Source organism: Giraffa tippelskirchi, chromosome 13 (assembly GCF_054371585.1).
Source record: "Giraffa tippelskirchi isolate mGirTip1 chromosome 13, T2T-mGirTip1v1.2.pri, whole genome shotgun sequence".
Classification (NCBI taxonomy): Eukaryota; Metazoa; Chordata; class Mammalia; order Artiodactyla; family Giraffidae; genus Giraffa; species Giraffa tippelskirchi.
The window spans coordinates 69,448,206-69,476,093 of record NC_137287.1 but is presented as its reverse complement, the minus strand read 5'-3'; the positions used below and the strand labels follow the sequence as shown (position 1 = coordinate 69,476,093).

The window sequence follows — 27,888 nt, the reverse complement described above, 5'->3', positions numbered from 1 at the left end:
CCCAGGTCTTCTGCATTGTAGGCAGATTCTTTTCCATCTGAGCCACTAAAGAAGCCCTAAAATATCAATAGTTGTTTTTTTAATTCATTCATTCATTCCTTTTTGGCTGCACAGAGTCTTCATTACTACATGTGGACTTTCTCTCCTGTCAGTGAGTGGGGGCTACTCTCTAGCTGCAGTGGGAGGGTTTCTCATTGTGGTGGCTCCTCTTGTTGCAGAGCATGAACTCTAGGGCGTGCGGGCTTCAGTAGTTGCAGCTTGAGGGCTCAGTAGTTGGAGCTCACAGGCTTAGTTGCCCGGTGACATGTGGGAGCCTCCTGGACCAGGGATGAAACCCATGTCCCCTGCATTGATATGCAGATTCTCAACCATTGGACCACCAACAAAGTATTTTTAAATTAAGAAACATACATTTTTTAGGTATAATGGTATTGCACACTTCATGGACTACATATAGTGAAAACATAACTTTTATATGCACTGGGAAACCAAAAAGTCTGTGTGACTTGCAAGAGTGTAAATCTGGTCTTTGTTACTCTATCTTGGCAAGAAACAGAAGTCACAGAGACTTATCCAAAGTATAATGAAATTTTGAAACTACCACAATAATAAAAATCATTGCCTTAACATTTTTATTTAAAAAGCAAGGTGTATGAGAAAATAGTTTCTCTAGCTCCATTATGTTAAAGACATTGTGACTTCCACTGCAAATGAATTTGGTGTAAGCAGAGGAAGATTACCTAAATGCCAAAAAAATACCTGAAATTTCTAAAACTATACTCCATTTTCTGTGTAGCTTTGACCTTTGATGTTACCAGTTGGTAAATACAAAATTGGATTCATTTATGAGTAGGCCCAAAGTGCATTGAATTGGGGTTGGGTGGTTCCCCTCTAGCCAGTCAAGAAAGGATTCTTCAGTTACTTCTGAGGGTCCCCAAATGGGTCCTCACGTGTGTCTACAGATCAGTCTGTCAGCTACAGTTAGCACAGCAGACCTGCCCCCTCCCTGGCCAGCCCCCACTCCGTCTGCCTGAGAGACCTCTTGCTAGCATCATTAAGGAAGCCTTCCATAATGGGCTTTATCAAGAGAGAGCCAGCCCTCCGGGTCTCCAGCCCGGACCAGGTTTCTCACAGAGGCAGGGGCTCTAGGCAATTCTGAGCCTACCGTACTTCAGACCTATCATCCCTGTAAGGAAAGCAGTTCAGTCCTCCAACACTGGGGCTCAAATGTAAACCAGTGAGCCAGACAGGGAACAGAGACCACATCACACTCTAGCCTCCTTTTCTCTCCCTGCCACCTTTGCATCAGTCAAACTTACCTCTGTTCCGCCCCTGACAAAACAAAGGCCCTTGTGCTCATCAGGCAAAGACAGCAAACATTTGATGGGGCAAGAGGGGAGAAGAGTAGGTATTTCGTGCGTTAGCAGTATCTGGATGCAAAAACCAGACAGCCCAAGTGCCCTGTTCCATAGTTGCTGGAGCTCATTAGCCCACGTCATGTGGATATTGTGACCTTCAGGACACAGAGGTCATCGGGTCTGAAGCCTCAGTTGAATGTCTCATTGAGTTGTTCTTGGATCATCCAGAAAAAGCTAAGGGCGAAAGCTGCCCTCCTGGAGTGACCTGGCATTCTCCTTGGCAGTCTAGAATAAGGTACCCTCCTGGAGCTTCTACATTCCCCATCTTTTGAGAAGGCACGACCTCGCCTGCATCAGGCACAGCTGTGGACTTCTTCCTCCTCCCACTCCTCCTCCAGGCTTCCGCTGACAGATCGGTCCAGCAGAGTCTCATTTCCTTTGGTGTCCTGGACCTTCCTTTCCACTGCGATTATAAAAACATTTATTAGAGAAAAATTTATTCCTCAGGCCCATTAATGGAGTCCAGATTCCGTTTGTCTTATATGGACAGACAGATGTGCAGTGTTTTGTGCTACTTTTCGATGAGCAATGCTGTTTACACAGAATTTTCCCAAGACCACCCAACTCAGTTCGCATGTCATCTTCAGCTACTTCCAAGCCCTGGCTTCCAGAGGAAAAGAAAAAATTTAATAAGTCAGCACCCCACCCAGTTTTGAAGACATGACTTCATACTGAAGGAATCTGCAAGCCTGCACTGCCAATCAACATGCCTACATCAAATAAGCCATATCTTCTTATTCTGAAGAATAGAAGCATTCTGCTCTCTGACCTCCTCACATGGCTCATGGCTCATTTAGGTACCTGGAGCAGTTGGAAGCCAAGACCGTAAATCTGAAAAATAATAATAGTAGATGAAACACTTAATAGTTGGACCTCCCCAAGTCTTCCACTTTCTGTAGGTTTCATATAAATTGCCTTTCCTCTCAGCTCTGGATTATATCCAAAGATACTGCTAATGATTTTTTACACATAGAAAGTTTGCTGGATTTGTATGGTATTTGCATAAATTGGCTTTTTTTTTTTTTTTTTTTTTGCACATTCCATGAACTCTGAGAAACAAGTAAGGTGGTTGGTAGTATCTGTGTTTTTCAGATGAGTAAATGAGAAATCAGGTGAGTTTGCCAAGGTGTCCCAGTGAGTAATCCGTAAAGGCAATCATTCTGGTTGATCATAATCATTTATTTTCTTTTGAACAATCATGTTTAATCTGGAACCATTTCCTATTTTTAAATTTGGTTGTGTTGAATTTCACAGACGTGCCATTACATTATAGATGGATATGAAATATATTATGTTACTTTATTGTTTACCAAGATGTAAGGATACATCAATGCCTTTTATTTGTAAGCCCTGTCTGAATTTTAGCCAGCGATTTGTACAGGAAATGTGAACCAGGAAGCAATATTCTAGGTTTCTTCTGTAAACACTGATGAATTTTAGTCATATGAATGACTGGGAATGTTACTCACATAAAGTACAGTAGAACTTGACAGAGTGGAAAAAATGACTGGAATAAAGGTTAAGATCCCTGGCACTAGGCCTGGCTCTATCATTAACTCAATTTTTAAAGTCTACATCCTTTCCTTATTTGGATAATAAAAGAGGAAAATCCAATTCAGTACATATTTATCAGGGGCTTATTGTGGGCGTGGTATTTTTACATATTTTTTTTTTTTTTTGGCTACATGGAGTCTTCATTTCAGCTCATGGGCTTAGTTGCCCTGCAGCACTTAGGGTCTTAGGTCCAGGGTCAGACCCACATCCCCTGCATTGAAAAGTGGATTCTTAACCACTGGCCACCAGTGGTTAAGAAGTCCTTACACATGAAGATATTTAATTTAAACCTCACAACCATCCAAATGGGTAGGTGTTATTGTCCTAGTTTATAAAAGAGAGGACCAACATCAGGGGGCTAAAGAAGGGGGCAAGGTGGGGTCATGTTCCTTTCTGCATACAAAGCCCCACTTGGTGTTAAGGAACCTGTAAAGATGAAAGGGATAGAGTCCCTCTCAGCGTGCTTTCAAAATAGCAGAAGTGAACAGATGCACAGCCAGTGAGCAGAGAGGCTCCAGTTAACAAGAAAGAAGCAAGCACTGCATGAAATGGTGCTGAAGGCCAGGGAAGTCCCATCAGAAGGACCAATTGATTCTGGCTGTTGGTGGGGGTCTGAGGGTTGGTGAGGGTCAGGTGACAACTTATCATGAGAGTAGACTTTAATTTGTATATCTGTATTTTTGACAAGCAGAGATGTGGCAGAAAGACATTCTGAGTGGAGGAAGCATCAGTAAGACACAGTAATGACTCAATCAGCAGGTTGGTATGGGCGGAGCACAGACCCAGGCAGCTCAGTGTTTCCCCTCTGGACCTGCTCCATCCTTGTCTCCCAGGAGCTCGTTGGAAATGCAGACTGTCAGGTCCGATTGCAGAGGAAATCACAGTCTGCACAGATGATTCATGTGCAGAAGGGGTAAAGGATCAAGTCACACAGAAAGGTAGCTTCTGATCAGACCCAAGAGAGAAGTATAGGACTTATGGGTTAGATAGAGCAAGACATCTAACTTATGGGTTAGATGGAGCAAGACAGAGGGTCAGTCCCTGCTCTGTCTTCAGCTCCGTCACTTTTCAGCTGTGGGACCTTTGGCAAAGTTTGTTGTTATTGTTGTTTAGTCACTAAGTTGACTCTTTGTGACCTCATGGACTGTAACCCATCAGGCTCCTCTGTCCATGGGATTTCCCAGGCAAGAACACTGGAGTGGGTTGCTGTTTCCTACTCCAGGGGATCTTCCTGACCCAGGGATTGAACCCACGACTCCTGCATTGGCAGGTGGATTCTTTACCACTGAGCCACCTGGGATGCTCTCGTCAAAGTTAATTTTTTTTTTAAGTTACCTGTTGCCTCAAGATTTTTTTAATGGACTTTATTTTTTTAGAGCAGTTTCAGGTTCACAGCAAAATCTAGGGGAAAGGACAAAGAATCCCCGTATATTCACAGCCCTCACACACCCTCAGCCTCCCCATTATCAACATCTCCACCCTCAGCCTCCCCATTATCAACATCTCCGACCAGAGTGGTACCTGTGTTACAGCTGATGAACCTACGTTGATTCATCATCACCCAAAGTCCATAGCTTACAATAGGGTTCATTCTTGGTATTGTACATTCTAATGGGTTTAGATAAATGTATAACAATATGTATCCATCACCATGGTGTTATAGAGTATTCTCACAACCCTAAAAATCACTTTAAAAATGTGCCTCATCTCTTCCTCCCCCAAATCCTGGGTAACTACTGATTTTTTTTACTGTCTTCATAGTTTTGGCTTTTCCAGAAAGTCATATAGTTGGAATCATATAATATGTACCCTTGTCAGATTGGCTTCTTTTACTTAGTAATATGCATTTAAGCTTCTTTTCATGGCTTGACGGCTCATTTCATTTTAGTGCTGAATAATACTCCATTGTCTGAATGTATCACAGTCTGTTTATACCTTCATCCACTGAAAGGTATCTCGGTTGCTTTCAAGTTTGGCAGTTGTGAATAAAACTGCTTTAAATACCCAAGTACAAGTTGTCCTTAAGTATTTTTTCAGTTTTAATATTTTTTATAGAAATACAGTTGATTTACAATGTTGTGTTAATTTATGCTGTACAGCAGAGTGATTCAGTTATACATATATACATTCTTTTTTTAAATTTCTTTTCCATTATGGTTTATCATAGAATATTGACTATAGTTCTCTGTACTATACAGTAGGTCCTTGTTGTTTATCCATTCGGTATATAAAAGCTTATATCTGTGAACCTGAACCTTCTACTCCATCCCTCCTCCAACCCCCTCCCTCTTGGCAGCCACCAGTCTATTTGCTATGTCCATGGTTCTGTTTCTGTTTCATCAATAGGTTCATTTGTGTTGTAGTTTAGATTCCACATGCAAGTGATATATGTTTGTCTTTCTCTGTCTGACTTACTTTACTTAATATGGTAATCTCTAGTTGAATCCATGTTACTGCAAATGGCATTATTTTACTTTTTTATGGCTGAGTAGTAGTCCAGTGTGTGTGTGTGTACTGTGTACATATGATGTCTTCTTTACTCATTCATCTATCAATGGCCATTTAGGTAGTTTCCATGTCTTGGCTATTGTGAATAGTGCTGCTATTAACATTGGGTTATAGGTCTCTTTTTGGATTAGAGTTTTGTCTGAATATATGCCCAGGAGTGGGATTGCTGGATAATATGGTAATTCTGTTTTTTGTTTTCTGAGGAACCTCTATACTGCTTCATAGTGGCTAGGGTGTGAATTTTAGTATGGACCCAAGTGTTCGACTCTGTAGGTAAATACCAAGGAGCATGATTGCTAGATGTGTCTCACAGGAGTTTGTTTAGACTCATGTAAGCAGTGGCCTTCGCATTATAGCGCCTAGGATTCAGTAAATGGTTCTCAAAGTCAGACTTGCCCCTTACATATATGGGGTTCAGAGTTAGAGAACAAATGGAGAGTCACCTATCGTATGCCTAAATAGTTAAGGTTTTGAAACTTTGTAGATTTGTCCATGGCCAGGCTCATGTTTCCAGCCAGATCACCTGAACTGAGGGCCATAGGAGCGGTGCTTGTCCCGGCAGTGGACAAGCCTGGGCAGAGCCAAGTGCCTTCTGGGCAGGGCGGGACACCAGCTGGGCCCAGAACCTGGGTGGTGACCAAGCCTGCCTGAACCCCGCATGGGACTGGCCAGGTTAAGCTCTCCAGGGGGTTGGGGCAGCTAGATTCTTCATGCCTCTCTTTGCTAACTCAGATGCCCCTAAGACCCTATCCCCTGAGCAGAGAGGTAGGAGGGAACACAGTTATCCGGGGACTCCAGTCTCTGAGACACCTGCTTTGGATGATTTAGGGCAGCCAACTTGAAAACAGACCAATCCCTCTTTGTCTGGTTTCCCAAGGTAGGCCACTACCACCTTCGCTACAACGCCTTAACTTGACCCTGCAAGTGTCGGGGGTGAGGGACAAAGCCCAGTTCAGCACACATTTCCCTGTTGCATAATTCCCATTAGCTCAAACTGTCCCAGAGTTTTTCCCCAAAACTGCCTTTTAAGACCAAAAAGAAAACAAATGTCTTTGTGTTTTGGTATTTGTGACGTGCAAGACTTCTCTTGCTTGACTCTAAGGATGGCCCTGCCCAACACAATGACAAAATGAGACTCCTGTCTGTAGGCATGGGCAACTGCAAAAATATTTTGAGCTGAGAAGTCACACAAGGGAGCAGAACTTTATGGTCCCAGAGTACAACTGGGTGGGAACAAAGGTAGACTCAGTCTAATGCCAGAAAGCAGTGTGTGTTCTGGAGGTCTCTGCAGCTCAGGGTGTCCTAGCAGTCCCTCCACCCTTTGTATTTACCATCCCAGCCCCTGGCAATCTTAAAATGGGTCTGTAAGAGTTGGTTTAAGATTTCTTTAGGATTGAACAATAATTTCCATTTGAATTCTTTTATTTAGAATTATAGTTATAAATCTTCCCTGGGTCATCTAGGGGGAAAAAACTATGTGGCAAAAATGACCTTTCAAAAGATAGCTAGGACTTCCCTGGTGGTCCAGTGGTTAAGAATCCGCCCTGCAATGCAGGGAATGCTGGTTTGATTCCTAGTGGGGGAACTAAGATCCTACATGCTAAGGAGCAACTAAGCCCATGCTCCGCAGCTAAAGAGTGCTCCTGCCTCACTGGAAGATCCACATGACACAACGAAGATCTTGGGTGCAGCAACTAAGACCTAATGCAGCCAAATAAATAAATACTTTAAAAAAAAGAATGATGAAGTTTATAAGAAAAAAAGAAAAAAAAAAGTTACCATTGGGATATGGTCATCCACAGTTGAACACGTAGATTTTACTGAAGTCCTTTGGGGTCACTGACATGTGTCAAGGGCTCAACTTGTTTTTTCCTTCTGATCCATAATTTAAAAATGTAATTTAAACCAAAGCAACAAATCCATACCAGGTTTCAAAACAGAAGGATATCCTGCTTCAAGGTTTCAGAGTCCATGTAAAGCAATGTCACTGAATCTGTTTTTAAACTTAGTTTCCTCCTTTCTGGAGTCTTTTATAACTAAATTGAAGTAAAGGTCCATTTTTCTCCTTTTCTCTCCCTTTTTCCTTTTTCTTGGTGACCCTTCATTATTCCTACCAGCCTATAGGTTCTTCTTCTTATTGTGGTCACTTTTTCTGACCCAAAATCACTTTATTTCTCATAAAGAAAAGAGCCTTTCTCTGTTGGGTAGGGATTACTCTTAGCTAACCAGCACCTCTCTTGGAGAATGGGTGGCATGGAATACCAGTCCCAATAGAGCAATAAATCATTGTCATTAAACAGAAAGCCGTTTTGTCCTCAAATAAAGTCTCAACCATGCTTGCAAAAGCTACACACCAAATTCAGGAAATGCAAAATGTGTGTGTCCCTTCAACTGAGCTAAATTGTACATGCTGACATACACATTTTTTTTTTTCCTGGTTAAACGCTAGTTTGGCTTTAAAATACATCCTTTACTAATCATGAAATGAATGACTGATCTTAATAATTCCTGGTGCATCTTAATAACTCCTGTTTTCTTATTTCTCATGTTCAAAATTGACATGGATTTTTGCATTTATATTTTTTTCAAAGTATTGAGAAGCCTCTTTGGAAACCAATGTAATAGAATAGTAGTAATAAGAGTAAACAAACAGTTTCTTTATGGGTGGGAATCACTCAGACATCACAGAGGAAGGTCTGTATTCTCTCAGTCTTACCATTTTCCAGGTTGCTCAAGTCAGCTTCCTTTGTGTCCACTTTCAATCGAACTTTACAGATACTTTCTCATGTGTTTGTTTATCTGTAGTTTTTATTTTTTCTCTGTCTCCATTGAGCAATAAGCTCCTTCCAGTTCCTGGACAGCTGGAAGAGGAACTTAGAACAAGGGAAACCAAGTGCTGCCTGAGAACACTTAGTGTTGTACTGTGGGTAGTGGAAGAGGTATTAAAAATATAGCAAACACATGTATGCAGATACTTCAGTGTAGCTCAGCAAACACTGGATGCCACAGTGTGCCAGCCACAGGGGGTGTAATTAGGATGAAAATCAGGCTGTTTGTGCTGAAGTTTTCATGCCACTGGCAGTTGCTGCATTCTCAGAAAATTCTTAGACGTGATCTGTTGACATTTAGAGAGTGTTATCAGACACAGATCAAGTCCAGAGGACTCCAGGAAAGCTTCCTAGAAGAGAGCATGCCTGAACTGAGTCTTGAGGAAAGAGTAAGAATTACTCCTTTGAAGAAAGACAGAGAGATGAGACAGGAGCAGCCACCAGCTAAGACATGGAGGAAGAAGCAGTACATCGTGTGCTGGGGACGCCTAGCATCTCATCTAACACGGTGATGAGTGATGATGTGTCATGAGTAAGTTGTCACTAATCGTACTTATCAATATTTGCAAATATTGAGTTCTCCTGTAAATTGGTATGAAATCTTAGTCAAGGTTCTGTCGTTAACAAGTAGTGTAAATCTATTTTAAATTACCTTAAGCTAAGATGGTGAATCAAAGGGAAGAATTGGAGCAGCTCATGATCCCCAAGCAAAAATGCAGCCAGGGTTGGGAAAATTATCAGGAGCCCAGCCATCCAGTCTCCTGTCCTACAGATCGTCAGCTGCCATCTTGTGAAGCAATTTCAAGGTTAACTCTTTGCTCTACTGACTGTAAACGGCTCCTACAAAGAATAGACAAGAGGTGATAAGGGCAAAAGTGGGTCCAAGCATGATTTCCAGGTGGCTTCTGTCCATTGAGGAGAAAGATGAAAACAGCAGAGTGGAGTGATGTGGGTAATTATACCCACAAAATGGTCCACTCTAAAGATTCAGACACCACCGCTTGGGAACTGGGGGATCACTGAGAAACCCTGAAGGAACATACAGTGGAGCTTGTTTTTAACCAAGACTGTAGCCCTGATGCACAGTTGCCACAGAAGGACAGCAGTCCTCCTTAACCACACGCCTCATGGGCGGCCGTCAGCCTCAGAAACCTTAACCTCAGAGCACGAGACATTCACGTATCAGTCACGGACTCAATGAACTGTGCAAAGAATCATCACAAGGTCCAAGTTGAGAAACTTGGGTAGACATGCAAGTTTCTTAGGCTAAAAGTAGATGATGATCCTGAGGTAAGCCAAGGCTTTAGGAACTGCTTCTTGTTACACACCAGGTACTAAGTGCTCAATTCATATTAATTCATTTACTCCTCCCAGTAATCCTAGGAGGTAGGAACTATTAACATTGACATTTTCTTTTTATAGATGAGGACACTAGAGTACTGAAAGGTTAAGTAGCTTCCTCAAGGTTGGACAACTCATAGGAGGTGGGGCTGGGGCTGGAACCCAGGCAGTCTGGTCCCCAAGGGCATATAGGGACACCAGCTGCCTGTTTACCGGTCGCCATGTTTTCCTTTCTCCCGGCTCATCCACATATTGTAAGAATGAGATTCTAAACAAAAATGATCTCAGAAACAAATGGATATTTAAATGAGCAAGAACCAAAAAGATGGCAAGTCTCTTTAAAAGGAAGCAGAAATATTGACATAGGAGTTTTCAAAGTTTTTGGCTCCCACCATCTTACCTTGAGGGGAGATTCCCTGGAGGAGGGCATGGTAAACCACTGTAGTATTCTTGCCTGGAGAATCCCATGGGCAGAGGAGCCTGGAGGGCTACAGTCCATGGGGTCACACAGAGTTGGACATGACTGAAGTGACTTGGCACATCTTACCTTGAACCCAGTTAATACAACAGAGATAAGTGGAGTTTCTCTGGGTGAAGCAAAGGGCAGACATACAAGCCACTGCCCTGTGACCTCCACTTTGACCCTAGGTGGCTTAAAGGACTCAGGGACCCAGTTAAGGGTCATGTCCTACATCCACCGCTGGTTGAAAAGAAAACACTGGGACTGATTCATCTCTCCTTGTTATCTGAGTTTGTATCACATGTTAGAGTTTTTGAAAATTTTTCAACACTGCAACATTTACATTAGAAGCTCTCCACTTTGATCATTAAAACTTCTTATAATGAACTGTTTGTATTTTTTAAAAAATATTTCCTTACTTATTTGTTATTTTTGGCTGTGCTGGGTCTTTGTTGCTGCACACGGGCTTTCTCTAGTTGCGGTGAGCAAGGGCTACTTTCGAGCTGCAGTGTGCAGGCTTCTCACTGCCGTGGCTTCTCTTGTTGCAGAGAGTGAGCTCTAGAGCCCAGGCTCAGTAGTTTCGATACACAGGCTTATTTGCCCAGCAACATGTGGAATCTCCCCAGACGAGGGATCGAACGTGTGTCCCCTGCACTGACGGCAGATTCTCAACCACTGATCACCAGGGAAGTGCTATAACGAACTGTTTTGGTTGGGGGTTTGCCTCTCTATTTGATGTAGTGTTGTTGACCTTACTGAGCACAGGAGAATAGCTGAGGGGAAGGATGAAGCTGAAAAGAAGAGGGAAGAAAGCAAAGTTAAGGCATCTGTGGAGGCTGAGAATGTTGAGAAAGTCTGTGCGTGTATGGATTCTGAAGCAAGTCTCTCTGACTTTGGAAATGAGTGGCTGAGAGAGTGATTCTTTGTTTATTTGTTTTCTTTACTTGTCCCTTCCCCCTTCCTCAAAAGGAATTCAGGATATTTATTCTTACTTGGCTATGTTTTTTTTCTGAACATTATCTAAACAGTTCAAATTCTCTTTTATACAAGCAGTCACTATACATGCTGAGCTGTTTTTTGTACCTGGAGACCAGGTTATCAAAACTAGTGATTTCCAATATGTTTCTTTCTGAGGATTCCTAGACTAAATGTCGAAGACTTCCTTTGCTCTTTATTCGTTTGTTTTAATTTTTTAAATTGGAGTATAATTGCTTTACAATGTTGTGTTAGTTTCTCCTGTACAACAACGTGAATCAGCTATATGTATACATATACCCTCTCCCTCTTGAGCCTCCCTCCCACCCTTCCTTTGCCATTTAAGTAAATCCACACAACTGTTACCATCATTTCTACCAAGGTGTGTATTTCTCCTAGCCATTTCAGCTTATATATTTTACTTCCTTAGTACAACCAGGACCCAATTCTTCTCCATGGTACTCTCAAAGATGCACTATTATTTCTTCCTTTTAGGAATGTTGTGAGGGATGGGGGTTGTTAACACAAGAATAATGCCAAGCCAGGCAATTCTAGAACTGAACTGGATTCCCTCGCTTACTAGTAGTGCCTTTTTTGGACAAGCTACTCAAACTCTTACTGTCTCCAGTTCCTTGTTTGTAAATTGGGGATTAAATAATACCTATTCTGAGCTCTGCTGAACCTTAGCAAAATAGATAAATTCATTCATATACAAACTTCAAGCATACAGAAAAAAGACAACCAGCCAACTCATGAGGCCTGTATAACTTGCTTTAAAAATCCTCAGAGGTAGCAAAAGAAAGGAAACTACAGGTCAGTCTTATGAAGATCAGATGAACAATCCCAAGTAAAATATCTTCAAATCAAAATCAATGATGTTAAAAAAAAAGGATACATCAATCCTAGGAATATAAGAATGTTTTTGAACCACTGTGCAGAGTGATTGCATCAATGACCCTAATTAAATGGCTTCCCTGTGTCTATGTACTTTGTTCTGTTACTTGATGATTGCTTCTCAGACTAATGCTGGGCTTGTTCGTGTGATTTGCTTTGCTAATGGGACAGTAAAAACTTGACTCAAGCAGAGGTGTTAAAAAAAACAAAAAACCCCAAAACAGCAGAAGATCAGTGAATTCTGTATAGTCTTTGATTTTCTCCTTTGGATATCATTTCCCATAAGATGAAAATTATTGGTTTTTATCTAACTTATGAGGTACTTTCAAACATTTCAAGCATTGTCTCCACTCCTTTGCAGTTAGGAATAAATGCTTTCAAACTGGAAGTAAGAACATTTTAAGGGTATTTTTTTCTCTTGAGCAGTAAGGTGGAAAACAAAATGCTGCTCCATTGGTAAAACTAGTATATTGGTTGATTGGCTTTTTTCTTTTTTCCTTTCTGATGACCAGTGCCCGTGACAGTGTATCTCTAGGTCTAGACTCTCAGTTGCAAGTAACAGAATCCAATTCAAACTAACCCAAGAAAACTCTTTTAGGGGAATGAAGTCCCTCCCCAAAAGAGGCAGAGCCTTCTTGCCAGAATAAGGGAGAAAAGCGCTGAACTGGCCAGAGCAACAGCAGTAACCGAAGATACTTCCTGGTTCAGCACATCATATGTCTATTCCCTCTCTTGGTGTCTTCTTACTTAGGTTGTCATTCAGATGAAGGAACTGCAGTGTCACCGCAGTCTTGCTTGGTCATGAAACCAATTGCCTATAGGATGTCCCCTTCAGTTCCTCTAATACATCTTTGCAAGGAAGCCAGAAAATAAGTTGCTTGCTTCCTGTTACCTGTTCTGCCCCCATGTTATTCTGTTGTGATATTTACTGAGAAACAACCCATATTTTATTTTGTGTGTGTGTGTGTGTGTATGTGTGAGGTTTAATTGAGGCAGAATGATGTTCCGTATATAAATACTGTGAAAAGGAATGCTTATAACCTCTAATAGGACTTAAGTGAAAAGTCTCTGTTTTTTAAAATGAAATATAGTTGATTTACAATGTTGTGTTAGTTTCTGGTATACAGCAAAGTGATTCAGGTATATGTATACATACACATGTGTGTGTGTTAGTTGCTCAGTTGTGTCCGGCTCTTTGTGACCCCATAGACTGTAACCTGCCAGGCTCCTCTGTCCATTGGATTCTCCAGCCAGGAATACTGAAGTGGGTAGCCATTCCCTTCTCCAGGGGATCTTCCCAACCCAGAGATCAAACCCAGGTCTCCTGCATTGCAGGCAGGTTCTTTTACTGTCTGAGCCACAAGGGAAGCCCATATATATATACATATATACATATATATATATGTTCTTTTTCAGAGTCTTTTCCATTATAGGTTATTGCAAGGTATTGTGAAAAGTCTTCTAAATGGGATTCTAGTCTCATATTCCTGAACTCCAGAAAGTTCCTGAGGCTTCATCATCCTTGTTTCAAGAGCGAAGTGTAATAGTTCTTGATCTGTGGCCTTTTAGAATTGCCCTCGATACAGATAAGGGATTGGACCCACGTTGGTAGTGAGGAGAGAGGGCTCTCTAACCTCTCTGGGAACCACAGTCTAATTGTTCCCCACTGCAGGGCTGTAACTGGGGCTGTTGGCACAGCTGACAAACGCTAGGCCCCCTCCCTAGCTCCCCCCGCCGTAGCCCCAACTATCCCGGGGAAGTCCAGGAGCATGACTGTCTTCTCCAATTCCATCTGCCTCAGAATAGGCTCGGGCACCTTCCCTGGTTTTATTTTGTTCCAAAATTAGATTTGCTTGTCCTCTCCCCGCTCCCTCCATCCCCTCTCCACACAGGCTCGCCTGTCAGCCATTAGGATGCTTTGTCTCAAGCACAGTGGCAGGAGACTGGCTCTTGGTAACCATAGGCAACCATGAATCAGGACCAGCTATTTGTGCTATATTTGCAAGGCACAATCCAGCCCCTGGCTGGGTAGACGGGGAAACGTGCCTTACAGCTTTTCTTGTATAGTAAAATATTATCTCCCCCTTTCCGTTTAGAATGACCAGTCCATGGACAAGATGCAGATCATTGGAGGCGATGATCTTTCGACTCTGGCTGGAAAGGTTTGTTCATGTAACTCTGCTTTGTGCCCGTCGAGGCCTGGGTGTTGCGGGGAAATTAGTAACCTTCATTTCAGGTCAGTGCTGCAGTCCATTTCAGACACTCTCCTGGGTTTGCTAATTCATGCAAATGTATGTGTGGATCCTTTTAATGATTCCTCCTTTTATAAAACACTCCTTTTATAATGCTTCCAAGGTCTGACTCAGACCAAATCTTTCGTCTCCAAGCTTCCTTCCAATCTTATTTCAGACAACCTCACATTACAAAACCCCCTTAGCACTCCTTCTTCTCTTTCCCATTATTTTTTCCTACTCACACTTTCAGGTACCTCCTGAAAGGGAGGTCTTTTCCTTTATTTGTCTGGTTTTCACCCTTCATCCTGGGCACCAAAGTACTTTAGTAAAGGCATTTAAATGTGTTTGTTAAAGTGTTTAAAATTTAGGCAGGTAACTAAAGAAAAGAATATCTGAAGACTTTTTCATTTTTCAACACTTTGCCTCCCCCCGTTGCTGTCCCCCGTTGAAAAAATGTATCCCATGAGATTATGAGGCAGGCACCTCCAGTGTTAACTTGGACTTCCAAATCTGCCAAAGCTTAATAACGTGAAAAACTCTTTGGATTCTGACATAAATCCATGCACTGGGAAGGAAGAGTCGTTTCATCAAGCAGATGGTCTTTGTGCAAGTGTGACCTGAAATGCAAGTTTTGCCATTGAGTGAAAGCAGCACAGAATTTGTTTTTGTTGAGCTCTGCTGACATTATCTTGTATTCATTATCCCTGAGCAATTTCAGCTTTCTAAGTGAAACGAAGGAGTCTGTTACACAAGCTTAATCTCTCATATCTGCAGTTGTTACTGGTTTGCATTGCCCACCTGGGGAAGGGATAGCAGCCATATTTAATAAAAATGTGTATAATAACACTAGGAACATTGAAGAGCCACAAGGACTAATTGCAGAATAGCTTCCTTCCTCTCCTCAAAAGATAGCTTAGCATCTGAGTGTTAAGCATCTAGTAGGAAACTGCGTCCTACAAAAACTGGAATTCACTCGTTGGTGTTAATGTATGTATCACAAGGCCGCCATTTGATGTTACTACATCACTGTGTAATACAACATTCTGGAAAGATTAAAAAAAAAAAATCAAAGCTATTTCCAGAAATTCATAACTTTTAACAGCCCTGGTGTTGTCTTTAAATGATGTCGTTTTAGTACTTTGTTTTATGACATTGCCTTTTAAGTTTATCACATAGGAGAAATAGTGTACCTTGTGCATTTACCATGGAATCTGTCAAAGTGGTAACTCTAAGAATCCCAAAGGAATGCCAAAAAAAAAAAAAATTGCACAGAAAAAGTGCAGTGTTTCTCTCCTGCTTTCTAAAATCATCTTGTATTTTGTTTTAAAGTCATTTTTCCTCTTATGTGAGCACTGGATAGTCCCTTCCTTTAGGAGGTAGAGAGAGGATAGTGGTTATAATTTTTTCAAAAAAGAGAGACTGAGAAGAGATTGAAGAAAGGGGAGTTTCTTCCTTGGGGTGGAGTGAGCAGAAGGGGTGATAAGGCTGTGCCTCAGTTTCCCCTTCTGTAATTACTGCAAGGACCACCCCCCTCATGAGAAAATAGACATCGAGGAAGTTCAGGTAGGAGAAACGGCAAACCAGCCAAACAGTAAGTCCGAGCAGAGGTCGGCTTCAGTTTTTTGCTAGCACAACGAATGATTCGTCCAGGTTACCAGGTACTGTTATGTGGTATCTTTCCAGTCACTGTGTGTGCAGAGATACATGTATTCAAATTCATGTCAAGTAGAACCCCCTGCGCTTCTTGGGTAAATATTTCTAAGATGTATCAACACTGATTAGCCAGGTTCTCAGCTGTCATGACAGCTTAAGATTCTGCAGTTCAGGGTTCCTAGGCTCACATCAGAAGTCAATGTTTAATGAACCAGTGTAGACCACACTCTGTTCTCTCAAATACATCTTGAATCTGTCCATGTCTCTCTATCTCCGTGGTAACATTCCAGGTCTAGCCTTGCTACTCAAAGTGTGTTCTGGGGCAGGCATCAGATAAACTTTCCAGGTCGGGGCAGGTAGTAAATATTTTTTCGGTTTTGTGGCCCATACAGTCTTCTGTTGCAACTGCATCACGCTGCCGTCATAGCACAAAAGCGGCTGTTTACAATAGATGAAGTACAAACAAATGGACATGGCTGTGTTTCAATAAAATTTTATTTACAAAAAACAAGCAGCAGGCCAGATTTGGCCCATCATCCATAGTTTGCTGACCTTTGGTCTAGGAACCAGCAAGGTCAGCAACTCCTAGAGGCTTATTGAAAATGCAATACCTCAGGTCCCACCCCAGATCTGCTGAATTAAGTCTTCATGTTAACAAGGTGCCCTGATGATTCTACACACATTAAAGTTTGAGAAGACTGGTATCTAGGGCGAGATAACCTCTATCCCTTTTCTGGGCAGCTGTGCTGCTGCTGCTGCTAAGTCGCTTCAGTCGTGTCCGACTCTCTGCGACCCCATAGATGGCAGCCCACCAGGCTCCCCCGTCCCTGGGACTCTCCAGGCAAGAACACTGGAGTGGGCTGCCATTTCCTTCTCCAATGCATGAAAGTGAAAAGTGAAAGTGAAGTCGCTCAGTCGTGTCCGACTCTTAGCCACCCCATGGACTGTAGCCCACCAGGCTCCTCCATTCATGGGATTTTCCAGGCAAGAGTACTGGAGTGAGGTGCCATTGCCTTCTCTGGGCGGCTGTGGGCCATGCCTAACTAGTCTCCTTGAACTTCTGCCTTCACTTAGCTATTGTTGTTCAGTTGCTCAGTTGTGTCCAACTTTCTGTGACCCCATGGACTGCAGCACACCAGGCTTCCTTGTCCTTCACCATTTCCCGGAGCTTGCTCAAACTCATGTCTATTGAGTCAGTGCTGCCATCCAACCATCTCATCCTCTGTCATCCTCTTCTGCCTTCAATCTTTCCCAGCATCAGGGTCTTTTCCAATGAGTTGGCTCTTCGCATCAGGTGGCCAAAATATTAGAGCTTCAGCTTCAGCATCAGTCCTTCCAATGAATATTCAGGATTGATTTCCTTTAGAATTGACTGGTTTCATTTCCTTGCAGTCCAAGGGACTCTCAAGAGTCTTCTCCAACACCACAGTTCAAAAGCATCAACTTAACTGTTCAGTTCAGTTCAGTTCAGTCGCTCAGTCGTGTCCAACTCTTTGCGACCCCATGAACCGCAGTATGCCAGGCCTCCCTGTCCGTCACCAACTCCCGGAGTCCACCCAAACCCATGCCCATCGAGTCAGTGATGCCATCTAACCATCTCATCCTCTGTCGTCCTCTTCTTCTGCCTTCAATCTTTCCCAGCATCAGGGTCTTTTCCAATGAGTCAGCTCTTCGCATCAGGTGGCCAAAGTATTGGAGTTTCAGCTTCAACATCAGTCCTTCCAATGAACACCCGGGACTGATCTCCTTTAGGATGGACTGGTTGGATCTCCTTGCAGTCCAAGGGACTCTCAAGAGTCTTCTCCAACACCACAGTTCAAAAGCATCGATTCTTCAGCGCTCAGCTTTCTTTATAGTCCAGCTCTCACATCCATACATGACTATTGGAAAAACCATAGCCTTGACTAGATGGACCTTTCTTGGCAAAGTAATGTCTCTGTTTTTTAATATGCTGTCTAGGTTGGTCATAACTTTCTTTCCAAGGAGTAAGTGTCTTTTAATTTCATTGCTGCAGTCACCATCTGCAGTGATTTTGGAGCCCAGAAAAATAAAGTCAGCCACTGTTTCCACTGTTTCCCCATCTATTTGCCATGAAGTGATGGGACCAGATGCTATGATCTTAGTTTTCTGAATGTTCAGCTTTAAGCCAACTTTTTCACTCTCCTCTTTCACTTTCATCAAGAGGCTCTTTAGTTCTTCTTCAATTTCTGCCATAAGGGTGGTGTCATCTGCATATCTGAGCTTATTGGTATTTCTCCTGGCAATCTTGATTCCAGCCTGTGCTTCCTCCAGCCCAGTGTTTCTCATGATGTACTCTGCATATAAGTTAAATAAGCAGGGTGTTGCCACCCCTCAAACCAGTCTCCAAGAAGCAGTCAAAGAGATTTTCTTAAAATACAGATTGGATCCCACCACTTGCCTCCTGAAAACCTTTCAGCAGCCTGTCAATTAGGGTTGTCAGAGTTAGTTTAAAAAAAAAAACAAAAGCAAGATGCCAAGTTAAATTTGAAGTTCAAATAAACAATGAATAAATTTTCAGTATAAGTACGTCCCATGCAGTATTTGGAACACACTTGAACTAAAATGTTGTTCTTTATCTGAATTTCAAATGTATGTGGATGTTCTATATTGTGCCTGGCAACCCAGTGCTCTGAGATTATAATCCAGACTCCTTATCACAGCCTAGAAGACCCCGATGATCAGGCCCTGTCTCCTTCCCGATGTCACGGCACACCGTTCACCGCCTCCTCTCAGGCCATCACCACACCGGCTAAGCTCCTTCCTGCCAAGACCCTGGACAAGCTGTGACCTCTGCGTGGAATTCACTTTCCTCCCATCCTTTAGATTTCAGCCTAAAGACTTTTGTGTCAGAGAGAGGCCTTCCCTGAGTCTCTAAAATGAGCACAAACTCTTCCCCTCTAAACTCCTGTCCCCCTATTCTCCATTAGCCGCTGTATCAGCACCCTCTTTCCACTGAAGCCCTTTCCATAATTTCTGGTGTTTATTTGGGGCTTATTTTTCATTTGCCTGTTTCCCCCACCAGGATGTGGAATGAGTGGAGGAGTGAAAAAAAATTCTCTTAACTTTCCTTCTCCTTAAAAGAATAAAGGCTTTCTCATGGCTTGCCCTCCCCACCTCTTCTTTAGCTTTTCAGAATAGGCTATCCATTATGAGTTTGAGAGAACTATAAAAACAAATTTCAGGAATTTCCTTGGCAGCCCAGTGGTTAAGACTTTGCGCTTCGGCTGTAGGGGGTGTGGGTTTGATCATTGGTTGGGGAATTAGTATCCCACATGCCGTGCAGTGCAGCCAGAAAAAAAAAATTTCAGGGGCCCTCTAGCATCTTCCCATCATGTAGAATTTATACCAGCTGGGAAAAAACTTGAAAGGCACATAACAATGGGCAGGTCCTTTTTTAAACTGTGGTAGAAGAAAGTCTGAAACTGCAATAAATATCTGCCTGGGATGGAAGATGTATTGGATGAATATCTGCATTGGAAGGGTTGGTACAGGTCATCATCTAACTTCTCCCTTCTCATAGAGTGATCACACGATTTCTCAATTAAAAAATTCACACTGGAGTTACATATTTCATTATATTACTACTCTGCCATGAACTTGTTCATACGTTCTCTATTTCAATGCTCGGCATCCAGGGAAGAACATTTAGGGGGTGGGGGCCTTTCCACACGAGACTCTTTGCTTGAGGGTAAAGAAATCCAAAGAAGGAATGATTTCTTAGGATTGTAATTGTCTTAGAAGAAGGTGAGGTTTTACTTGGGACCAGAAGGTCAGGGAATAGCACAGAAGAGGGAGAGAGAATAGCATGTGGAATCGGGGAGGAAGAGGAGAAAACAGCAGAGCCAGAGAACAGGAGTGGCCTAGTGTGACTGAAGGAAATCATCAAAAAATAGCAAAGTAATAACTTAAAAAACTGAAATTGGATTTGGTTTATAGAATATATCAGGGACTTTCTTGGCAGTCCAGCAGTTAAGGCACCTCACTTTCACTGCAAGGGATGCAGGTTTGATCCCTGGTCGGGGAACTAAGATCCTACATGCCACACAGTGTAGCTAAAAAAGCAAAAAGCCAAAAAAAGAGAATATGTTGAATAACGAGTGTAACTCGCTCAGAAAAGCAAAGAGGAGCCACAAAAGTTGTTGAGCTGAGGTGACATCAAGAAGCTGTGTTTTAGGGAAATGCACCTGAGGAGGGCAGAGTTAACTGAAAGAAGAGAGAGACTCCAGGTGGAGAAACCAGTGAGGAGACGGTGCGGTTTGAGCACTTGAACTTCAGGAGTGAAGTGGAGTGAAACAGAAGGAATAGCTCTCTCCGAAGGAGCAGGATGAAGTCAGTGATTCCTGAAGGAGGGAAAGTTAGAAAATCACCTGTGTAACTTCCCATGCGTTAGAAACCCCATAGGTTTACTGTGTCACTTAAGTCCTCTGTAGATGCCCAAGTTAAAATATTTAGGAAACGGAGACTCTAGACAACCCACATGCTCCTTTCCGTTTCTGGGCTTCTTTTATTACCTCTTCTTCCTTCCTTAGTCACTTCCTTCCTTCCTTCCTTCCTCTCTCTCTTTCTCTCTCCATCTTTCCTTCTTTCCCTCCTTCCTTCCTTGCCTCTTTCTTTTTTAAAAGCAAAAGGAAGAAAGCTCTCCAGAAAGGCTGGCTGAATCATGGTTCTAAATAGGTCATGGCTGCTGAATAAAGAGAGCCTGCAATGATTCATTTCAATGGCTCCTTCAGCTCGCAGCGTTAAAAGCGTTTCGCTCAGGGTGTTTAAGCTGCCTGCACAACGCGCTCTCTGGCTGATTTTTTTTTCAAAGTTGATTTAATCCTAGCACTTCATAAAATGTGTGTATCCATTAAAGCAAGGCGATTTTATTCCTCTTCAAGAGAAATCTCTGAAAGGGCGGAATAAAACCAAAACACACAGAAACAGGCCCAAATCTGGCAATGGGCAAACATAGATGTGCAGGTTAAGTGCGAGATTTCAGGAGACCTACCACTGCATGCCCCCCACCTCAAATAAGTTGCTAATCAAATGCCAGAAATGAAGCATCAGAACCTGCTGAAATTTCCTCCTTGCCTGCCTGAACTATTTAAACATTCCTTTCTATTGCATCTGACTAGGCTGAGAACAGTCATGGAAATGCCCAGTGACTGATGATTCTGGCAGTTTTGTGAATTATCACATAAAATGAAATGCTGGACTGCATGCCTTTCTCCATGGGGTTTATAGTCACACTCCCATGAAGGCTCAGCACCCACGCTTAGCTCACCATCACTCCTGCCATCATCCCTCAGCGGGGTGCAACCACAGCCACCAAAATACATTGCTGCAGATTAGACTGTGGTGTGCTGGTCGCTTTACATTTTAAAAGACTAAAAGGAATAACCTATTTAAGAAAACCATTCTGATTTTCATCAGTCTGTCCTTTCTTTTCTTTGTCTAGTTCTTCCTTCCTTGCTTTTTCTTTGGGAAACTCAATGAGATGAGCTTCCATCAGGATAATGAAATAGCAGAGATAGGACACGCCGTGGAGGTTCCCTATAGGATTCTTGCCTGCGGCTCCCAGGCTGCAGATTTCATTGGCCTTCTGGGAGGAAATGAGCTAGGTGTGATGAGATGACTAAGACAGTAACTGGCGAGCATCTCAGATTCAGTGATGGGAGTCAGCAGATTGGAAGTGTTTAAAGAGGCACAGTGTGTTCTGGAAAAAAAAATTCCCAAGGCAGCCCACTCAAGAAAATGGGAATTTTAGATTTCTTAGTGCAAAATTAAAAGCAAAAGACATTTAGTGATAGCTCAGTTAAGGAGGAACTATACATCATTAAGGAGAAAGATAGAGGGGGTATATGATGAGCTAGAGAAAGAAAGGAGGTCAAAATTGTTGAGTTGTTCCACAGGCATTTCCTAAGCACCTACTACATAACAGTTTCCATGTTATATACTGATAGTATAAAGATGGGTTAGTCTTCCTCTCTTAGCTTGTGTCGCTAATCTTGGTCCACTAAAGTGTAAAGAGATGAGTTTTCTTAGATAGTATTGAAAAATGCTTCCATAGTTGGGGTAGTCACTTTCTCTCTACTCTTGGGCTACTTCTTGTTTTGCAAGGCAGGGCCAGTCTTCCAAAGGTATTAAAGTCATTGCTCTCGTTCAGGGTAAGCTTTTCACACAACAGGCAGGCCACTAAACATCCAGGAGTCAATTCATGTACCACTAATGAAAGAATTTGAAAGCATAACTGATGTTCTATAAAGGAAAATAAATATATATCTGATGGCTGCTCTGTAGAGCCAATAAAAAACTCTAATTTTCTGCTTAATCCCCTTTCAATAACAGATGGTTTTTCTATACTAGTATTCCCTTGCCCATCATTTTTGATCCTACTAAATAATTTTACTTTTTTAGTAGTGTTCATAACACAGAAAATTCTTGCTGTTGTTACAGATTTTATCAACCTGTTTGCTTTCTTGATCCTCCAAAAATCCTTTGAGAAAGACAATTAAATCATAACTAGTCGATGTTTTCCTCATTATAATCCTTCTAAGAAAGAAGAGCTTAGAATGGGACCTCCCTGGTGATCCAGTGGCTAAGACTCCATGCTCTCAGTGCACAGGGCTGAGGTTCAATCCCTGGTCAGGGAACTAGATCCCACATGCCCCAACTAAGAGTCTGCATGCCATAACTAAAAAAAAAAGAAGATACCGCACTGAAAATTGAAGATCCTATATACCACAACTAAGACCCAGTGCAGCCAAATAAATATTTTTAAAAAGACAAGCTTCCTGAAAAAAAAAAAAAGCAGGAAAAAGTAAGGGTTATTACAGTATTATAAGACAATGGACTATGATAGGAAAAACAATTAAGAACTTCAAGAAAAGTAAACAAGCTCTAGAAAGAGATATAGTATACTACTTGACTCTTTAGTGAGAAAAAATGTAACCTGTATGAGAAGATACAGTCCTAACAAGGTAACAGTGGGGCATGGGGAGAGGAAGTGAGATAGTGTGGACGAATATAGTAAATAGATGATGTGTAAAGTTGTGAGAGTGAGAAACGGAAGTACAGAAAAAGAGACTCTTCTAAATTAAAGGACATTAAAGATCATTGCATGTTCTTAGATTAGACAAGCCAGCTACAACAAAAGCCATTTGAAATATATGTATACTTATGGCTGATTCATGTTGTTATACAGCAGAAACCAACACAGTATGGTTAAGCAGTTATTCTCCAATTAAAAAAAAAAAAGCCATTTGAACGACAATTGGGGAAATTGTCCTGGGAAACCTAGTGAATGTGTACTAAGTTTATATGATGTTAAGAAATTTTGGGAACTTCCCTCACAGTCAGTGGTTAAGACCCCAACTTCCATTACACAGGGCATGGTTGGATCCCTGGTCAGAGAGCTAAGTTCCTACATGCTGCCTGGTGCAGCGAAAAAGTAAAAGAAAAGAAATTATTGTCAAATACAGAAATGTGGTATACATACACAATGGAATTTTATTAAGCCATTAAAAAAAAAAATCCAAGGAAATCCTGCCATTTTCAACAACATGAATGGACCTTGAAGGCATTATGCTAAGTGAAATAAGTCAGACAGAGAAAAACAAATCTTGTGTTGTCTTACCCATAGGTGGAATCTAAAACATAATAAAACTAAACAAAAACCAAACTCACAGGAAAAAAGATCAGATTTGTGGTTACCAGAGGCAGGGAATGGGAGCTGGTCATAGGTACGAATTTTCAGCTATAATAAAAATAAATACTACAGATGGAATGTATAACATGATAACTAGTTAACACTACTGAGTAATACAGGTAGAAGTTATTAAAAGAGTAAACCCTAAGATATGGCAGGAACCAACACAACATTATAAAGCAGTTATCCTCCAATTAAAAATAAATGAATAAATTTTAAAAAAGAGTAAACCCTAAGAGTTCTTATCACAAAGAAAAAAAAGTTTTTGTCCCTTTTGCTTTTTCTTTGTATTGTATCTACATGAGAGGATAGATGCTGACTAAACATGGCAGTAATCATTTCACAGTATATCTAAGTCAGAGCATCATGCTGTACCCCTTAATATAGTGAAGTGTGTCAGTTATATCTCGATAAAACTAGGAGAAAATGAAAAAAAATAAAGTGAAATGGATTATTGTCATTTTTGTGTGTTGTTGTTGTTGCTAAGTCGTATCCAACTCTTTGTGACACCATGAACTGCAGCATGCCAGGCTTCCCTGTCTTTCTCTATCTCCCAGAGTTTGCTCAAACTCATGGCCATTGAGCTGATGATACCATCCAACCATTTCATCCTCTTTTACCCCTTCTCCTCCTGCCTTCAATCTTTCCCAGCATCAGAGTCTTTTCCAGTGAGTTGGCTCTTCGCATCAGGTGGCCAGAGTATTGGAGCTTCAACTTCAGCATCAATCCTTCTAATGAGTATACAGGGTTGATTTCCTTTAGGATTGACTGGTTTGATCTCCATGCTGTCCAAGGTTCTTTCAAGAGTCTTCACCAGTACCACATTTCAAAGGCATCAATTTTTTGGCTCTCAGCCTTCTTTATGGTCCAGCTCTCATATCCATACATGACTACTGAAAAAACCACTGTTTTTGTTAGATATACTAATAGTTTTTGTTAGATGAACTAATATTTTGGATATGCATAGTATAAAATGCCATAGCTTTAATATAAATATATAAGCATTTTGAAATACTTTTACCAGTTAGAAACATATCAATATCTAGAAAACTTTTAGACTTTTCTATTTTATTTTAAACATGTGTATGCATTACCTTGATTTTAAAATGTGTTTAATTAATTTTGACACTTTATCTCTGGATTTATGTCTCTCCGAATTCTAATTCCCAGCTATTACTATATCTTGTAGTTGAAACTAATCTCCTCAAGAATGACTCTTGTTTTGCAAGGCCCTGAACTTTGAAAAAACAGATTTAATTATGTTCAGTGCACTTCATTTAATTAGGCAAGAATGCAGAATAACAGTTTTAAAAGGTTTTTCATTATAGGATTGAAACAAAAAGAGATTGTGAACTAGGACGTTAAATTAACCAAGTATTCTTCCAGTGTTCTGATTGGCTAATAGGCCTCAATCAAACTAAAAATGCACATCCTAACTAGTTGTGATGGATTGATGCTTAATAATATAGCAAACGCATTGAGGATACCAAGGGGGCTTCTCCGTCAGTGTGATCCATGGGGTATACTGTGAGCATCACCTATTTTTAAAACAGACAAAACAATCTTATATTTTAATGATAAAATTAAGATTCTTTCATGAATTTAATGAATAAAAATACTATACTTGAGAGAAAAACACTTCCAGAAAGATATTCCACCTAAGAATGCAGTTGACACATAAGGTAGTAGAGTACAGATTTAACAGAGTGGTTGGTTGGTTCACATTTTCATTATTTAGATCTCTTTTTCATGAGAGATAAGATAAGCAAAGTGTATGGTTTGATAGAATTTTTAAAGTAGTGTATGGATCATGGGAATAAATGAAAAGTTATCTAAAGAAAGACATCATTACATTGAGGAGACTATCCAAACCTTTTTTTTAAATGGGAATAGCATGTGAACACAGTGGTATTTTAATTTGATGGGGCAATATTGACATGTGACTACAAATCCACTTATTGGTTAATTTTGTCATTAAAAAGTGTAATTAGTTATCATTCCTTCATTCACAAAAAATTACTGAGCATCTGTTTGCAGTATTTTTGCTAGTGGCTAAGACTATGGAAGTAAGCAAGAAACATGTGATTCCCTCCATGCCTCGCAGAGTTTATAGTCTAGTGGTGTCTAGTGGTATCATTCAAGAATAAGTATCGTTCAAGAAGTTAAAATGAAACATAATCTGTGTTCCTAGGGGAGAAGCAGAGGGACGCCTTGAAAGTGCAGAGTAAGGAGTGTAACCACAACATTAAAAATATAAACCAAGCACCTCCCCTTCCTTGGGGTTGAAAATCCAAGAGTAAATACCAGATCCCTGGTGATTGTGGTGGCTACACTGGTGTAGGGATGGCCCCACTGAATATAAGATCCTTCTGCCTGTGCTGTCTTCATTAACAATGCTGTTTATCTGGGAAATTTGGTGAACTTTGTATCCCAAAAGACTCAGGGGGGTCACTTGCCAGAATGATGGCAGTGAGATGACATTATGGATAGTTCTTCAGGCAGGTAAAGGATCTAAAATCAGCCTGCTTCCCTGGTAGCTCAGCTGGTGAATCTGCCTACAATGCAGGAGACCCTGGTTCGATTCCTGGATGGGGAAGATCCCCTGGAGAAGGGATAGGCTACCCACTCCAGTATTCTTGGGCTTCCCTGATGGCTCAGACAGTAAAGAATCTGCCTGCAATGTGGGAGACCTGGATTCGATCCCTGGGTTGGGAAGATTCCCCGGAGAAGGACATGGCAACCCACTCCAGTATTTTGGCCTGGACAATCCCCATGAACAGAGGAGCCTGGTGGGCTACAGTCCATGAGGTCGCAAAGAGTCGGACATGACTGAGTGATTAAGCACGGCCAACACTAACCTGAATATAGACACCAATATTGCAGCATCCATGATTCCAGAAAAACTGGAAAAATAAATCTGGAAGTCCTGGATTATCTCCAAGCATTTGGGTTAGATGGATGGTGGAGGACCAGCTAAGCTAACTGTGAAATTCTAACTCTAAGCAAAATATGTGTTTATTTTATAAGCCAGATTTGCATCATATTCTAAATAGTTTTTTTTTTTTAATTTCAGAATGTCCTCATTGTTGAGGTAAGCTGACTTTTCTTTATCCATACTTGGAAGTGAAAGAATCTAATGGTGAGTTTTGAAATACAGAACTTGTTATCAAATTGGCCAAAGATTTATTGAATTCCCACTGCGTGCAGACTTCTCCAAATTTACAGAATAGGAGTCAACTAGAATTTGGCTTGAAATAACATAGACTGGAAGCTTTGCAATAATAGTTGTGTGGTATTTTATCCTTTTGTATCTAATACCACCCATGTCTAAATTGGTTCTTAGATCTATTTGTGAATCAGACATTTTCACAGAAGAGAAAACTAGCCCACAGAATCAAATTTTTTTAATAGAGAAACCAAAGTTAGACCTCTCCTCACCCTCAATTCAGTGTTCTTGCTAATGACCTGTAATGACTTGAAACAATTCTCCCTTCAGCATCTAAATCATAAATAGAATCAGTGTAAAAATTTGCTATCCAGGGGAAAGCTATAATTTAATTTAATTTGTTTTTCTGTTTTTTTAAAAAAAAAAAAGAAAAGAAAAGAGAAAGAAACAACGGGTCCTTTAACTCAGCAGGCCTGTCTTATCAGCTGGCGAAAATTCAGGAGAGCTGTTTTTGTCGCGCTTTTGTTCAGTCGCCTGGGTGTGCCAGCCATATGTATGTGCCGTTCTGGCTCAGACATAACCCTTGAAGTAGACCCTCCAGCGAAAGGCACTGCCCGACCCTGGCTAAATTCAGACCTGTTGTTTTGATAATCAGCTCCCGACAGCTGATTTCTGTCCCACGGACAATCAATTTCGCCTGCCCATTCTGCTCTAATTGTGCAGCAGCTCATCAGCCAGGGTGAGCCTCTGCTCACGGTAGCCTCGTGCCCTCAGAACTCACAGGCTGTCACCAGCTGCTGTCCACATACATCTCACTTCCCAGCCATCGAATCTCCTATTAAGTAAGGAGAGCACATGAAGGGGGAGGGGGGGAAGCATTTATCTGTCCATTCAGCGTATTCAGATGTGCATCCCATGTCCATGAAAATTCATGCACCCTGTGTTGTGTTACATTACCTCAGGGCCAAATTTAGTCCTTGAATGCGCATGCACGAGTCCAAATGCACTCGATAAAGAGCCCCACATGCTCTCCAAATGCTGAATGTAGCCTTTTGACACAGCTCAAGGATTCTAGGAGGAAACAGTCACCAACATATTCCCCCTAAACCCAGCTTCCAGAAAGATGCACCTGTCTAAAAAATATAA

The 27,888-nt window shown here is 41.5% G+C and overlaps 1 protein-coding gene across 5 annotated transcripts in view; it reads left to right on the top strand.

Moving 5' to 3' along the window:
* PRTFDC1 (phosphoribosyl transferase domain containing 1) overlaps positions 1 to 27,888 on the top strand; it is a 173,928-nt gene that overhangs the window by 63,192 nt on the left and 82,848 nt on the right. For all 5 annotated transcript variants that reach the window (XM_081556819.1, XM_081556816.1, XM_081556820.1 and 2 more), the window contains exons 4-5: positions 14,075 to 14,140; positions 26,650 to 26,667. In XM_081556819.1, the coding sequence (XP_081412945.1) occupies positions 14,075 to 14,140; positions 26,650 to 26,667 (84 nt within the window). The remainder of the gene's footprint in view (positions 1 to 14,074; positions 14,141 to 26,649; positions 26,668 to 27,888) is intronic.